A 16,913-nucleotide genomic window follows, 5' to 3' on the forward strand; every position below is an offset into this window, starting at 1 on the left:
AAATGAAGAAGTTCACAACTTTGATCTAAGGTATCCATTTGAAAATACCACAAATGTGCTTGAGAACATGTGCCGTGTGGGAATGGGGACTCCGTATTTTTTGGGAGACTTCTTTATTTCCTCTTTCATCAACCACACAATCATGCTATCCATGACCTGATAAACAATGGGAGCAAATCGAAAATTGGACATGAATACATGTAATGAAGAGTAAATGTGTACAAAAATCACAGGTTTCGGTTGCTGAGCAGGAAATGGCCAACTTATCAATTTATCCGGTAAACAAGTAAGGGCTCATGTAGCCCATGCCGGATTAATTGTATTTTGGGCTGGAGCGATGAACCTATTTGAAGTGGCTCATTTTCTACCGAAGAAGCCTATGTATGAATAAGGCTTAATTTTACTTCCGCACCTACCTACTCACAAGTGGGGGGTACGTCCTGATGGAAAAGTTATAGACACCTTTCCATTTGAAGTACACAAATTTACAAGTACTATATTAATTACCAAATTCGACATCAGACCCCTTTCTTTGAACACATTCTGTAAATCTGTCCGAGATGGGCTGAACGTCATGCCATCCATAGAAACAAGACCCGCTCTGCAAGTATCATACTACACCTCATTAGTTACTTATACCTTGATGACCGAATAGAAAAACACGGAACACTACTTTTACGAAGTACAAGTTAGTAGTCATACATATCTTCCTTTTTCCGAGCTGGTTTCATAACATATTCAATGAATTTACTTTCTTCTTTTGTGAACTTTGAATCTTTGACCTCCGGTTCAGCCACATATGGCGTCCTTGTAGCTTTACTTGCTTTGACTGTCCTATTACCCCGTTTCTTTGATGGTCGAGTCAAAGCATGTTCTTCTACAACTCCATCCACATGTACTTGAACTTCAACTTGTTCACCTTCTCCGTCAACTTTGCCTTGGTTTTCCACGACTTGTTCTTGCACTTGTACTTCTTCTTCCATGTTCAGTTTCTGTTGGTCAATTGCCATCCCCGTCTGACTTCCACATTTGTCCATAATGGAGGTGTGTACAACATCATCGAACCTGTGCTCAGGGGTGTACAATGGCATGTCACGGTCATTTTGAACATTTTCAAAACCGGATATCCTATCCTCATCCATTTCATCTGCGGCAACCCTTTTCCCTGCCATTTTAGGAGTAGATGTGGAACTTGACGGAATTTCGTGACAAGCATCATCATCCAAAGGACTGTCCATCTCCCTGACATCGGTTTCTTTTGAGGGAATTTTTTCGGTTGTTGTTTCAAAAACATGACCCATCAAGGCAGCGTCCATGATGATGATGCATTGCATTTGTTCAAGAAATGATTTCTGCAGAGTATGATAAGCCTTTTTCGCCTCCTATTAACATAAGGTCAATGTTACAAATTGACATGACATAAATGGCTCATTGGACATAAGAAGATAAGGTTTTCTCACCGGATGCAGTAAACGAGGCTGAGGAAATTGGCCGGAAATGGGATCTACTTACTCCAAATTCTCCTCCTTGGCAATTCGTTCCATTATAAGATTCGTCGTCCAAGACTGAATCAACGGAACACCAACATTACCAACATTCATTCCCATCTCCTCTTTGTCAAAGTATATAAGCTGCAAAGGAAAAAGTACATTTTTATAAAAACTGATTTTAGAAAGGTAAAAAAAAATTATGTTCAAGAAGAATATGACATGTACATTACCATTAAGAGCAACACACAACCAGAAACGCCAGGGGCATCCTTTCTATTATCAACCTCCTTCACATCTCTCTTCTTAAACATCGTTATTTCCTTGACCAACCAATCCAACACAAACTGTGGCCATGCATATGACGAAATATTGGTTAAATCATACACTGCCGGATAGAACTTGGTGGAGGCCACATCCTTTGTCGTTGGACACAATAAAGAAGACAAGACAAACAGGACATACGAAGTCTGGAACTTCGCATCTGCTACCCCCGACTTAAAAACTTCCTTCATCATTTCAAAGGTTACCCCTCTCTTCAATTGTTCATCCCCTGCAGCAAACATGGCCCGAATATGTTCAAAGTGGAAATTTTCACAAGTAGTCGGAACTGGTACGGTTCTTAGGGGTAGCCCTAATGCCTTTCCAACATCAGCTGGCGTGATTGAATAGACTTTCATCCTCCCAAATTCTAAGGTCTTGTTCATCGGGTTGAAGTGGTGAACCAATTTTGATATGAATTCACGTTTCAGAATTTCACATTGTAGAGTTAGCATCGATCCGAAACCAACTATTTCAACAGCAGTTCTTTGATCTTTGTTTAACGATGCATTTAGTTTAACCAATGCCTTTGGTGAACACCTACTCCGAAACACTGGCTGCACATGCAAATAATAAATCCATACATAAAGGGTTGGATAAGGTCGTAAGGGTTGGATATTTAATAAGCCCATGATTCGGACAGAATAATATTTTCAACATTATAATGAACTATATAAACAACCATAAGTGCAAAGCCATACCAACGCATGCGTCTTCTTCTTTATGGGGGCATTCTTGTTTGTGCGGGCCTTTCTTTGGTTGGCTAAGTCCAAGAATGGTTTTTTGTCAGCATCAGACATATTGTTCCATGCTTCTGCAGCTAATGAGGTAACCTACATAGTTCAGAAGAAGATTGAGACCCAAAACATGAGATACGTAGTCAAAATTTCATCAATATCTATCACTGAAGTTTAAAAATTATAAAGTTTACGAGTTAGAACTGCAATAACTCTAACCTCTCTTACAAAAAACCTCGGACCGGTCTTTTTCGTTCTTGCTTTTTTTATATAGTCGTCACTGCATTTCAATGCGTACAAAATTTTGTTAAGCTAAATATAAGGTGGAATTGAACACATTATCCAGTTAACTACATCGGTGGTAAACATACGTATAGGAATAATAGATAAGGATTGCTATTGGTACTTTCCATAGGTGCTTCCGTCCCACTAGTACTCCCTTTTTCAATTCGCGGTCGCTTCTGTCCTCTTTTCATCCTTCATTTACAAAAAATAACAGCAACTTTCAGCAATTAAGAACCAATAGTGGCAATAATTTCGAAAGTGTACTATACAAACCAGCCTTAACACGCTGCTTTGAATAGCCCAAAGATGAGCAACTCCTTATTGCACATGAAAGAGACTGTCATAGCACCAAATGCCATGTAGAAAAGGATAGGCCACTTAAGATAATGAGTTGGGTAGTATCATTGGAGGGAATATGAACAGGGGGATATAAAATACAATAAAGAAGCAACAGCATATCAATGTAAGGTGTAATCTGGTATGAGCAATAAAGAAGCGGGCATATAAAATTTTTAAGTACCCACACATGAAGGTTTAGTAGGGCAAAGCTGACAATAATCTATTGCTGCAAGAATGAGTGAGGAACTATCAAATAGATTCAGGGTCTGCAAGGTGTGCAATGAAGATAGATTTAAATCAAGCTTACGATTTTGTGGATTGGGACTTCATATTTGATGTTATGATGGGCTTACAGTTTCCTGCTCAGTTTATCTTTTGGGTTAAGCAATGCATTACTTCTGCTATGTATTTAGTCGTATTAAATGGTGAGTTGGTAGGGTTCTTTAAAGGAGAAAAGGGGCTTAGACAAGGTGACCCAATCCCCCCATATCTCTTCCTCATGGTAATGGAAGGGCTTTATTAAATTATTCAGAGAAGAATTGCTCAAACCCAGTTCACCTACCATCGTAGATGTGGCAATGTCTCCATTTCTTACCTTGCGCTCATGATTTGTATAGATTTAGCTGGAGCAGATTATCCTTCACTAAGGGTTCTTAAAGAGGCTTTGGATGAATTTTACCCATTGTACTATTCTTCTGGATGAAAGCCTAATTTATAGAAGAGCCAAGTCCTCTTTTCTGGTGTCAATGCTGCAACTGAAACTGCAATTCTTTAGATGGTACGTATTCCATAAGGGTCTCACCATGTGAGATACATAGGAGTGCGTCTCATTTCAACTGAACAAAAATATGAGGACTGTGAGCAGTTGAGGGAACGAACACAATAAAGAATTAATAGTTGGTCTAATAGAATGTTTTATTTTGGTGGTACGGCTCTCCTCATTCAATCAATCTTATTCAGCATGCAAACTTTTTGGTGTTCCTTGTTTATTTTACCAAAGAAGATTTTGAGAGAGATTCAGGCTATCCTTAAGAATTTTTTGTGGTCTGGTCTTCATATTAAAAGACCAGGAGCCAAAGTCAAATAGTTGGCAGTGTGCAGACCAAAAGCTTAAGGTGGACTGGGGTTAAAGTCTCTTCCTATTTGGAATAATGCTACTATGATGAGGCTGTTGTGGGCCTTATGTAAAAAAGAAGACACCTTATGGGTGAAAAAGGTCCATACCTTTGTCATTAGGGATCAGAACTTTTGGTATATGAGGACCCCATATGACTATTCATGGACCATCACAAAACGCATGTGCATTTGAGAGTCTTGGCCCATGACTTTGTGAAACACATCATTGGGGATGGACAAGCTACTTTCCTTGGACTAGACAATTGGCACCCTAGTGGTCCCCTTTACAAACTATTCGATGCAAGACTTATTTCTGCCCTTGGAAGATCTATTTCCGCTACTTTTACTACTGTAATTTAGAATGGGGAATGGCACTGGCCCAGACCGACAAATTATGTGATTTATCAGATACGACACTCCATTCCTAGCGCTTTGTTTTGAACTGTAATCTGATAAAGCTCATGAAGTTGTATTGACTGTTTCCCGTACAAGGCGGTATACTACGAAGCACACATGGGAGGCTATAAGAAATAGAGGAGCATAAACTCAATGGGCTACTGTTTGGTTTTAAAAAAATGTCTTTAAATGGTCCTTCATCCTATGGCTGGTTTGTATGAAGAGGCTGTCTACTGAGGACCGTCTTCTGCGATGGGAAATAGAGGTAGATGCTGTTTGTGTGCTATGTTCCCAGAGTGCCAAATCTATTCAACACCTGCTCTTTGACTATTTTTTTCCAAGGTGTATTTGGGGGTCTATCAAACTCAGATTTCAGATCCAAAGAAGGGCATATACATGAGATTTAGAACTGAATGATACTTGTGGTGTTTGTAGAAGTAAGACATTCAGCTGTTTGATGTTTAATTTGGCATTAGCTGTTGGGGTATATTTCATTTGGCTTGAGCGTAATTCCTGAATCTTTGAAGGGAGGCCAAGGAATTCAAGTGCAATCTTAGCGTGTATTGATGACAATATAAGAATAAGAATTTGTACTTTGAATCAGTTCCCCAACTCTTTGGAAAACGAAAGACTCAATGCTCATTGGAACATCTCTACTAGAGTTCTTGGATCTGCCAATATCTAACGAGGACTACGTATATTTGTTTGGTAGATTGTAGTACGATGCTTTTCTTTAGTGAAAACCAATCTATATAGTGGGTTTTGCACCCCTGTGTTTTTTCAGTGTGGTTGGTTATAAAATGACACATTTAAAAAAAATATAACATCTCTAACATTCAAACATATAACGAGAAAACGAAGATGATTATCTGAAAATCTTGAAAGCGTAGCTCGCTTGGAGCTCTTAGCTTACTGCCCTAAGTTTGTATTTTTCTTGGTGTAAGAGCCACATATACAGATCAACCATTTTAATAGAATTTCAAGAGGCTCTCCAACAAGCCGACTCCAAGCTTGATCCTAAACCAGTAAAAGGAAAATACCCATTACATGTTTTGAATCGTCATAAGTTGCAACAAATAACAATAACAAATTATCCTACTTAGGTTCTGTTCTAATTGCAAAGACTAAATGTAATTTTTAAAAAAACCCAAAGTCTATTAAAATGAGAAAACATCTCAAATCACGTCCATAAAACTACTAGTTGGCATTGCATACAGATATGCATTTGCTTCAAAGTCCTATGTAACGTGTTGCGTTTGAATTTGGCATAAATATGCTGAATATGCTACAAATATAATGTAGCAAAGCGTGCCATCATATTATTTGTTTACTTTGTATTTTTTATGGTAGTTACGTAAATATGGAAGCCTACAAGCCATGATCAGGACGGTTTGTTTTGGACTACCGGTTGTCCAAAAGGGAAAAGAAAAGGATGAGGCAAATTTCACAAAAGAAAGTCAAGAGGATCAATTATTTTATTCTTGCATGGCTGCTAATCATGAATCACAGCATATATGGTACTTGGACAGCTGTTGCAGCAACCATATGATAGGAAATCGGGATTTCTTCGTTGAGCTGGACAACAAATTCCATTCGCAAGTGAAGCTTGGTGATGGAAAAATGCAAAGTGCTGAAGGAAAGGGAGTCATTGCTATTCATACCAAGGCCACTCCAAGAGGATGCTGTTTTTCAGATATGGGCATTTGAATAGCAAGGGTGTGCAGCTTTTACAAGAAAAGAAAATGGTGATTGGACTTCCTTATATAGAGGCGCAGGAAAGAATTTGTGAGGGCTGCATCTATGGTAAAATGCATAGATTTCCTTTTCCCAAAACATCTTGGCGAGCTAAAGCCCCTTTAGAATTGGTGCATGCTGATATATGTGCTCCTACTAGGACTCCTTCTCTTAACAACAAAAGATATTTCATTCTTTTTGTTGATGACTTCTCTAGAATGATGTGGCTGTATTTTTTGAGTGAAAAGTCAGAAGCTTTCCCGACCTTCCTCCAATTCAAATCCCTGGTGGAGAAGCAAAGCGGATGCCAAATACAAACCCTTTGCACAGATCGTGGGGGAGAATTTATCTACACTCCATTCATGAATTATTGCAAAGAAAATGGCATTCAAAGGCAGCTAACTGTTCTGCGTACTCCTCAACAAAATGGAGTCACTGAAAGGAAAAATCGCACCATTGTGGAGATGGCCAGGAGCATGCTGAAAGGCAAAGGTTTGCCGAAAAAATTATGGACTGAAGCAGTTCATACTGTAGTTCATACTGCAGTCTATATTCTGAATCGATCTCCTACAAAGGCAGTGCTCAATAAAACTCCGCTTGAAGCATGGAGCAAGAGGAAGCCATTAGTTGATCACTTCAAGGTATTTGGCGCCATTGCTTATGCTTTAAATCAAGCTCAAAATAGGGATAAATTTGATGAGGAAGGGCAGAAGTATGTCTTTCTTGGCTATAGCGATGAATCGAAAGGTTATCGTCTTCTCAATCCTTCAAGCAATCAGCTTGTGATCTCAAGAGATGTTATTTTTGATGAGATGGCAGCATGGCAATGGAGTCTTGAGACAACTCAACCACCTGCTACCTATGATTTTATCGAGCCATTGACAACTCGAAATGAAGTTCCTCATAAGCATTCTCAAAAGGCTAGTACGAGTGCGGGATCACCAAGTTCAAGCTATCTAAATCTCGACGCTTATGATTCAGATTCTTCACCTAGAAAGGTACGCTCGTTAAGAGATATTTATGAATCATGTGATGTTGCATTTTTTGCATCCGAACCTCAGAATTTTGAGGAGGCAGCTAAACAAAAGGCGTGGATACAAGCAATGAATGAAGAGATTGCGATGATAAAGCAGAACAACACGTGGGAGCTTACAGATTTACCAAAAGGCAAACAAATGATTGGTTTGATGTGGATATACAAAACCAAGTACTAGGAAGACGGTTCTATCCACAAGCATAAGGCTCGATTGGTCGCAAAAGGCTATTCACAACAGCCCAGTGTCGACTACAATGAAACATTTGCTCCTGTGGCGCGGATGGAGACGATACGGACTGTTCTTGCTTTGGCGACTCAACTTGAACTGAATGTATTCCAACTAGACGTTAAATCTGCATTCTTAAATGGAGAATTAGAAGAAGAGGTATACGTCGAGCAACCCCAAGGATATGCAGTAAAAGGCCCGCACAAACAAGAATGCCCCCATAAAGAAGAAGACGCATGCGTTGGTATGGCTTTGCACTTATGGTTGTTTATATAGTTCATTATAATGTTGAAAATATTATTTCTGTCCGAATCATGGGCTTATTAAATATCCAACCTTTACAACCATATCCAACCCTTTATGTATGGATTTATTATTTGCATGTGCAGCCAGTATTTCGGAGTAGGTGTTCACCAAAAGCATTGGTTAAACTAAATGCATCGTTAAACAAAGATCAAAGAACTGCTGTTGAAATAGTTGGTTTCGGATCGATGCTGACTCTACAATGTGAAATTCTGAAACGTGAATTCATATCAAAATTGGTTCACCACTTCAACCAGATGAACAAGACCTTAGAATTTGGGAGGATGAAAGTTTATTCAATCATGCCAGCTGATGTTGGAAAGGCATTAGGGCTACCCCTAGGAACCGTACCAGTTCCGACTACTTGTGAAAATTTCCACTTTGAACACATTCGGGCCATGTTTGCTGCAGGGGATGAACAATTGAAGAGAGGGGTAACCTTTGGAATGATGAAGGAAGTTTTTAAGTCGGGGGTAGCAGATGCGAAGTTCCAGACGTCGTATGTCCTGTTTGTCTTGTCTTCTTTATTGTGTCCAACGACAAAGGATGTGGCCTCCACCAAGTTCTATCTGACAGTGTATGATTTAACCAATATTTCGTCATATGTATGGCCACAGTTTGTGTTGGATTGGTTGGTCAAGGAAATAACGATGTTTAAGAAGAGAGATGTGAAGGAGGTTGATAATAGAAAGGATGCCCCTGGCGTTTCTGGTTGTGTGTTGCTCTTAATGGTAATGTACATGTCATATTCTTCTTGAACATAATTTTTTTTTACCTTTCTAAAATCAGTTTTTATAAAAATGTACTTTTTCCTTTGCAGCTTATATACTTTGACAAAGAGGAGATGGGAATGAATGTTGGTAATGTTGGTGTTCTGTTGATTCAGTCTTGGACGACGAATCTTATAATGGAACGAATTGCCAAGGAGGAGAATTTGGAGTTGGTAGATCTCATTTCCGGCCAATTGCCTCAGCCTCGTTTATTGCATCCGGTAAGAAAATCTCATCTTCTTATGTCCAATGAGCCATTTATGTCATGTCAATTTGTAACATTGTCCTTATGTTAATAGGAGGCGAAAAAGGCTTATCACACTCTGCAGAAATCATTTCTTGAACAAATGCAATGCATCATCATCATGGACGCTGCCTTGATGGGTCATGTTTCTGAAACAACAACCGAAAAAATTCCCTCAAAAGAAACCGATGTCAGGGAGATGGACAGTCCTTTGGATGATGATGCTTGTCACGAAATTCCGTCAAGTTTCACATCTACTCCTAAAATGGCAGGGAAAGGGGTTGCCGCATATGAAATGGATGAGGATAGGATATCCGATTTTGAAAATGTTTAAAATGACCGTGACATGCCATTGTACACCCCTGAGCACAGGTTCGATGGTGTTGTACACACCTTCATTATGGACAAATGTGGAAGTCAGACGGGGGTGGCAATTGACCAACAGAAACTGAACATGGAGGAAGAAGTACAAGTGCAAGAACAAGTCGTGGAAAACCAAGGCAAAGTTGACGGAGAAGGTGAACAAGTTGAAGTTCAAGTACATGTGGATGGAGTTGTAGAAGAACGTGCTTTGACTCGACCATCAAAGAAACGGGGTAATAGGACAGTCAAAGCAAGTAAAGCTTCAAGGACGCCATATGTGGCTGAACCGGAGGTCAAAGATTCAAAGTTCACAAAAGAAGAAAGTAAATTCATTGAATATGTTATGAAACCAGCTTGGAAAAAGGAAGATATGTATGACTACTAACTTGTACTTTGTAAAAGCAGTGTTCCATGTTTTTCTATTCGGTCATCAGGGTATAAGTAACTAATGAGGTGTAGTATGATACTTGCAGGGCGGGTCTTGTTTCTATGGATGGCATGACGTTCAGCCCATCTCGGACAGATTTACAGAATGTGTTCAAAGAAAGGGGTCTGTCGAATTTGGTGTACAGAATGTGTTCAAAGAATGTGTTCAATTAATAGAGTACTTGTAAATTTGTGTACTTCAAATGGAAAGGTGTCTATAACTTTTCCACCAGGACGTATCCCCCACTTGTGAGTAGGTAGATACGGAAGTAAATATAAGCCTTGTTCATACATAGGCTTCTTCGGTAGAAAATGAGCCACTTCAAATAGGTTCATCGCTCCAGCCCAAAATACAATTAATCCGGCATGGGCTACATGAGCCCCTACTTGTTTACCGGATAAATTGATAAGTTAGCCATTTCCTGCTCAGCAACCGAAACCTGTGATTTTTGTACACATTTACTCTTCATTACATGTATTCATGTCCAATTTTCGATTTGTTCCCATTGTTTATCAGGTCATGGATAGCATGATTGTGTGGTTGATGAAAGAGGAAATAGAGAAGTCTCCCAAAAAATACGGAGTCCCCATTCCCATACGGCACATGTTCTCAAGCACATTTGTGGTATTTTCAAATGGATACCTTAGATCAAAGTTGTGAACTTCTTCATTTACTTAATTTTGTGGAAATTTATACAATGTTTCCATCCATTGTAGGGAAATTTGCGAAATATAACAAATTTAAAGAAGCAGAATGTCTTGACCGAAAGAGTTGATCCAAACATTCTTGGATATGATGTCGCGATGTGCAATTTGGCAAGTCTTACATTTTATTTCTTTACGTTCATAAATTTGTAATGTTATTTTCTATGGTTGGGCCCATTACTGAATGAAAAATAATTGTGGATGCAGTTGTTTTTGCCGATTTTGCTGGCCACATGCGACCATTGGTTTTGTGTTGTTATAAACTTGGTCGAAAAGCGAATTGATGTCCTTGATTCAATGAATGTAAAAACTGATGAAAAGACCTTAGCTATTGCGGATGTGGTAAGCACATCTTTTGTGTTTGTTTGTTGTGCAATGGTTTTATCCTTTGCGGAGACATTTTACCTTATTTGTGACTTTGTAATGGAGTTATATTTTTGTTTGGGTCAGGTATCGGCGCTCTTTTTTGTTTTGAAGCGGACAAGGCCAATGGAATATCCATGGAAGAATTGGATTATCCACCACCCAAATGTCCCACAGCAAAAGAATATGTGAGTGCCTACATTACAATGTAACATCTCCATTTTCCATACAATGTTTGCATGATAATGAATGGGACACACTTATGTGGGTGCAGATTCGATTGTGGATTTTATACCTTAAGGTTTATAGAGCACTGGACTGGGGGAAGGATGAATACACGTGAACTAGAGGTAAATACTACCCGAACACTTATTCATCAACCATATGCACCTGAAAATTCCAGAGTTAGATATTTACAAATGTTGTACTATACAGGCTAACATGGGTATTGATATGCGAATGAGGCTACTCGTACGGTTTATATTATCCCCGCACAACAAGAGGCGAGATGATGTACTGCAGAAGTGCAGATAAAAATTACCGGGTACAACGGAAGCAGAAGTGGTTGTAAAATGGCACTGCATGAGCAGATGAAAGGATTTCGTATGCACTGATTTTTGTTAACTATTTATAATGTGTTTTGTCCAGTAAGTTGGTGTTTGAATTTGAACAATAGTAAGACAGTTAGTGATTGTTTTGTCCAGATGATAGTAGGTGCTGGTTTGTGGGTACAGTGAAGTGGTGTTAAAGATAGGTTACAGGAAGGTAGGTTACAGAGTAGTCAGATAGAAGGGAGACAGATAATGACAGTAGTGAGGAAATGTGGGTGGTTGTGGGGTTGGTAGTGCATGGGTGGAGTATTTCATTTCTGGTGTTGGTGCACTATTGTGGGTGGTCTAAATCAGTCCAACCTCTATCATAAACAACTTTATGAAAAAGGGTAGTTACCAAATAAAGGATTAGCCCTTCTGGTTCTTTTGCTGTTACTTATCATCTACTCATCTCCATTTATGACCTGTTTTGCTTTGATTGCTGAGCACCATTGGGTTGCATGTTGTGTAATTGGTTTCTTTGTAGCTGCCTTACATTGGTATTCCGTTTATAGTAGGTATCAATTTTGTATTGACTTATACTTGGAGGGTTGTTCCTTGGAATGTTTAAGCTTTTGAGGGGAGGGGGGGGGGGGGGGCATGTCCGTAGTTGTTGTTACTGGTACTGATGCTACCTGTTAGTGCTCTGTAGCTGCTGTGGAAATGGTTTCTTACAGCTATTGATGTTCTGCCATTGGTATTATGTCTTGGATATTGCTTTGACTGCTCATGTTATGGCTACCTAGATTATGTTCCGACTGTATGCAGTCTAGTAAATGCAAGCCATTTGTAGCAGGGACTTGGTGATGGGGAGAAGGTACTTGTCTAGTTCTGTCAGTTTTTTGGTCATTATTTTTTGGATTCTGCTATCCATTTGGTACAGTCTGCATAACAAGTTTTTTGCAACATGTGAAACCATTCACGGTTTGTTGGAATACTTGCCACCAGGGAAAAGGTTTTTATCTGCATGATTGGGTTTTGTTTCCTGTGTTGTCAGAGAAGTGCTAATGTAGGGTTTTTGTTGTTTTTTGTTGCCAAAGGAGCTTGTTCTTGCAAGTTCAGTTGAAGCTCAAAGTTGTGGAAACTTTTTATGGCGTTCATGTAAATTACTTGTCCTGAGATTGTACAGGTGGTATTCACATCTTAAAAGTGGTAAATGGATTAGTTGGAAAAGTTACTTGAAGTTCTTCTACGACATCACTTTCAGTACTTGGAGGACACTTTGACACTCTTATATATTTTCCTATCTTTTGGAACACTTCAGAGGACACTGTCTAATCATTCGAACTCTTTACATTTGAATAATATATTGGAATGCTAAACACATACTTTCTTTTAACTGCAATACCATATTATAATTTCAAATGGAGCACGTCATAATTTTTTACTATTATGAACAAACATTTTTATGGCCGGTTCAATGATTAACGAAGCAATATAAATAATTAGTCCAAATAGATGTGGGATATGTACAAAAAACATGGATCCGAACTTCCCATTTGGAAGAAGACTTGAAATTGGAGAGAGTTGTCGTATAGGGCCGCCACCACAGAAGACCCCAAATCCATCGTTGGTCTTCCACATGCTTGGATGATGCCCAACTTCAGAGAAAAGTGGAGAGAGTTCTCACAACAGATGGGGGTTGTTGTGGAACGACCCATACAGTTATCACCTGCCCGATTGCCAGCACCACAACCCCTAACAACCGAAATTGATATGACAAACAACTCTCGTTCCCGACTACGAAGACAGATTGATGGGGGTGATAATTACGGCCCTCCACATTGTCACCTTTCCTAGTATGTACTAATTTATTTGGGTTTAAAAGGCCAACTAAAAAGATACAAAAGACTTTCTATGGTTTGTCAAGACTACACTTTTTATCTTTAACGATGAAAATTTTTTTTTTACTGGAGACCAAGTCCATATTTGTAGACTAAGTGAAAAGGGTGAAAAGTTAGGTGGTGGTTCTTTCAAGACCAAGACAAAGTCCATAATTCCAAAATACTACATTATATATATGTAAGGACCACATGTTTATTGTCTAAAGACCACGTCTTATTGTATGGCATCTTTCAAGACCAAGTCTTTATTGCCAAAAGAAGCTAGGTGGTGGTTCTTTGAAGACCAAGACCAAGTACATATTCCCAAACACTACATTATATATGTTAACGGACCACATATTAATTGTCTAAAGACCACGTCTTATTTTACCCTTCTGTTATGGCTACCTAGATTTATTTTACAAACAATCACAAACAAGCTACTAATTTATCGGGCAGAGCAAGACTGTATCGGGCAATTCTTGGCTGTTTGGCCTTCGATACCCCAGGAAATAGAACCCGTCGGTAATGCTCAGGAAAAAGACCGAAAGGCCCTTGAAATGGCATGCTACGATAACCGGGTTTGGCAAGGCGGAACTAGATTTTCTTCGCCGATTGGGCTAGGCTATGCCAATCGTTATCGTCCACCGCCTAGCGAATGCCATAATGCCATAGTGCCAAAGACCACGTCTTATTTTGTGGCATCTGGCTTTATTGCCAAAAGAAGTTACCAGGTGGTTCTTTGAATACCAAGACCAAGTCTATATTCCCAAGGACTACAATATATATGTTTAAACATCACATGTTTAGTATCTAAAGACCACGTCTTATTTTGTGGCATCTGTCTATTGCCAAAAGAAGTTAGGCGGTGGTTCTTTGAAGACCAAGACCAAGTTCATATTTTTAAAGACTACATTATATATGTTTACAAACCACATTTTTAGTATCTAAAGACCACGTCTTATTTTGTGGCATCTGGCTTTATTGCCAAAAGAAGTTACCAGGTGGTTCTTTGAATACCAAAACCAAGTCTATATTCCCAAGGACTACAATATATATGTTTAAACACCACATGTTTAGTATCTAAAGACCACGTCTTATTTTGTGGCATCTGTCTTTATTGCCAAAAGAAGTTAGGTGGTGGTTCTTGGTTCTTTGAAGACCAAGACCAAGTTCATATTCTTAAAGACTACATTATATATGTTTACAAACCACATTTTTAGTATCATAAGACTTGTGGCATCTGGCTTTATTGCCAAAAGAAGTTACCAAGTGGTCTTTGAATACCAAGACCAAGTCTATATTCCCAAGGACTACAACATATATGTTTAAACACCACATGTTTAGTATCTAAAGACCACGTCTTATTTTGTGGCATCTGTCTATTGCCAAAAGAATTTTGGTGGTGGTTCTTTGAATACCAAGACTAAGTTCATATTTCCAAATACTACATTATATATGTTTAAGGACCACATTGTTAGTATCTATGGACCACGTCTGATTTTGTGGCATCTGTCTTTATTGCCAAAATAAGTTAGGTGGTGGTTCTTTGAATACCAAGACCAAGTCCATATTTCTGAAGACTACATTATATATAATCAAAGACCACATGTTTATTGTCTAAAGACCTCGTCTTATTGTATGGCAAGTGAATCACAAACATGTGGGGGTCGTGGGTTCTTTGAAGACGAAGACCAAGTCCATATTGCCAAAAGACTACACTCTATGTATCTGTGGGCCACATGTTTATTGTATTCATTGATTTCATATCTAACCCAGTACCTACTAAAGTGGCTATCTACTAATTGATTTCTTCTTTGGTATGGCCGGTCTTGGGAACAAATCACTAAAGTCGCCATGTACAGTATTATATTCACTTGTCATGTCGATCCCCAGCAGCTTGATTGTTTGTTTGTGCAACGGAAGTCGTATGCATAATTGTTACGACCACCTGTCCTGCAACATCTAGAGGAGGATGTGGTTGGTTTTCGGAGCCAATGACGCTGCCAGTGGTCGAAGGAAAAGATGGCGAAGTCGGCACGGAGTTGAGTTCCAGCCCCTAGCTGGTCAAAGGGGGATATTTGTAGGTTCATTCAAGGTAGTGCCTCTGCCTCCTTTGACTTTCGCGACCGAGTGTTAGGGGCCTTAGCTATGTTCAGTTCCTCGCCCGTTGTCTTTACTTTCACATTCCACCAATGCGAATAATTTTGCTCTTTAATCAGCGCCTTTGCTGGTAGTTTTCCATAAAATTGATGACTTTGTAGGTTCACTGCATGCGTGACTGCCTGTCGGCTTACGTGATTTTGTGTCGTGCTCAAAGAACCACCTTTCATATATGCAAATGAAAATTTCCTTAAACATCTGTTACATACAATAGTGTCTTTCTCGGGGTGTCCGTGATTAGATTTTAGGATTGACTGGTAATTTGTGGTAGTCATATCCATGTTTCTAACTGGTTCATCTAGTTGTTATTTTTAACATAGAGGAAAATATAAAATACAGCAATTTTTTATAGACCACTAATACAAACCAATATGTTCACTGACATTCAAGTATGCCAGTAAAATCCCTTATTTTTCAAAATTTGACTGACCAATGTTGAAGGCCAAAAACTGTTGTCTGCATTTATTTTGCTAGTCCTCAATTGGTCACCAAAAAATATTCAACTGACAACCGCACAGATTTGGAATACCGTGCATTGGTTCTAAACTTCTATGATAGCATCAGACCACAATGAGTTCATCAAATGAAGACAGTCCAGACAACATAAAATCATCTACTTTGCAATATTGAGCGTCACAACATTCCATTTCAAGTCCTCTTGATCGGTAATGTTTAACACCATTGAGTCAACAAGTTAATTTCGCTTATCAACTAGGTTAACAACAACGCAATACCTATGTTCAATATCAGTCAACAAAACCAGTAGAAACAGCTGCATGCACAATTAATGATTTCGAAATAACTATTATGAAAAGTTAGTTGGTGGTTCTTTGCAGACGAAGACCAAGTCCATATTGGCAATGACTACACTTTTTGTATCTGAATACCACATGTTTATTTTATAAAGACCACGTCGTATAAATGGTCGGTCCAATGGACATTTTCCTATCCCTAGTCCTATAAATGGTCGATCCAATGGGACAACATAATGAATGCATTGCAGACAGGACATCCCATATTAATGACATTCCAACCATATTCATGCTAGATTGGTAGAATGGTCGAGATTATGTTTCACCCAACATCAACCCTAATAAAGGATAAGTCAGAAAACGAAGCAGACTAATATTTTCCCCCTACCACATACATTATATGGTCTACAGAGATGTTTGATGTAGTTGTCTTAAATGACGATCTTCGTTATTTTCGAAATTTCAATAAATTTGGTTGAGGTTCACCCTTGTCCTGTCCAAACCAATCGTACATACTTCACAGTGAAAATAAAGTAGTTTGAATGGTAATTGTTTCCAAGCCTAAATAACGTCTCCGAAAACCATTCACTTTCATTTCACTTGAGCAATCTCGTAACCGAACATGCTTTCCAGTCAATGCGACCTCATATCCAAGTTCATCATAACCGGAATACATAGCCACATTCTCTAAAAGTGAAGATCGTATTGCAATTTTCAAAAACTTATCCTGCTCA

At 38.9% G+C, this 16,913-nt stretch overlaps 2 protein-coding genes and 1 long non-coding RNA gene across 3 annotated transcripts; 2 read left to right on the forward strand and 1 right to left on the reverse strand.

The window, feature by feature from the left end:
• Positions 1–16: 16 nt before the first annotated feature.
• On the reverse strand, positions 17–3,224 carry LOC131328036 (uncharacterized). Its single transcript, XM_058361164.1, has 6 exons — positions 2,510–3,224; positions 1,721–2,365; positions 1,461–1,631; positions 703–1,382; positions 508–601; positions 17–156 (listed from the first exon to the last, which is right to left on the reverse strand). Exons 1-3 carry the CDS (start codon positions 2,606–2,608, stop codon positions 1,509–1,511), a joined length of 867 nt encoding a protein of 288 aa, XP_058217147.1. The 5' UTR covers positions 2,609–3,224; the 3' UTR covers positions 17–156; positions 508–601; positions 703–1,382; positions 1,461–1,508.
• Positions 3,225–7,875: 4,651 nt separating this feature from the next.
• Positions 7,876–9,328, forward strand: LOC131327583 (uncharacterized). The gene is made up of 4 exons (XM_058360734.1): positions 7,876–7,921; positions 8,067–8,711; positions 8,801–8,971; positions 9,050–9,328. Exons 2-4 carry the CDS (start codon positions 8,169–8,171, stop codon positions 9,326–9,328), a joined length of 993 nt encoding a protein of 330 aa, XP_058216717.1. The 5' UTR covers positions 7,876–7,921; positions 8,067–8,168.
• A 1,749-nt stretch (positions 9,329–11,077) lies between these two features.
• Positions 11,078–11,826, forward strand: LOC131328037 (uncharacterized). The gene is made up of 2 exons (XR_009200340.1): positions 11,078–11,201; positions 11,287–11,826. It is a non-coding gene; the product is annotated as an uncharacterized LOC131328037 (long non-coding RNA).
• The last annotated feature ends 5,087 nt before the right edge of the window (positions 11,827–16,913 follow it).

Source organism: Rhododendron vialii, chromosome 5a, assembly GCF_030253575.1.
Source record: "Rhododendron vialii isolate Sample 1 chromosome 5a, ASM3025357v1".
In the NCBI taxonomy this organism is placed as follows: domain Eukaryota; kingdom Viridiplantae; phylum Streptophyta; class Magnoliopsida; order Ericales; family Ericaceae; genus Rhododendron; species Rhododendron vialii.

Coding starts and splice junctions, on each gene's coding strand:
- LOC131328036 (XM_058361164.1), bottom strand. CDS start 2,608: ATGTCTGATGCTGACAAAAAACCATTCTTGGACTTAGCCAACCAAAGA. Junction 2,366..2,509: donor AGAAGAAGACGCATGCGTTG/GTATGGCTTTGC, acceptor TTGCATGTGCAG/CCAGTGTTTCGGAGTAGGTG. Junction 1,632..1,720: donor GTTGTGTGTTGCTCTTAATG/GTAATGTACATG, acceptor TTTCCTTTGCAG/CTTATATACTTTGACAAAGA.
- LOC131327583 (XM_058360734.1), top strand. CDS start 8,169: ATGCTGACTCTACAATGTGAAATTCTGAAACGTGAATTCATATCAAAA. Junction 8,712..8,800: donor GTTGTGTGTTGCTCTTAATG/GTAATGTACATG, acceptor TTTCCTTTGCAG/CTTATATACTTTGACAAAGA. Junction 8,972..9,049: donor AGCCTCGTTTATTGCATCCG/GTAAGAAAATCT, acceptor TTATGTTAATAG/GAGGCGAAAAAGGCTTATCA.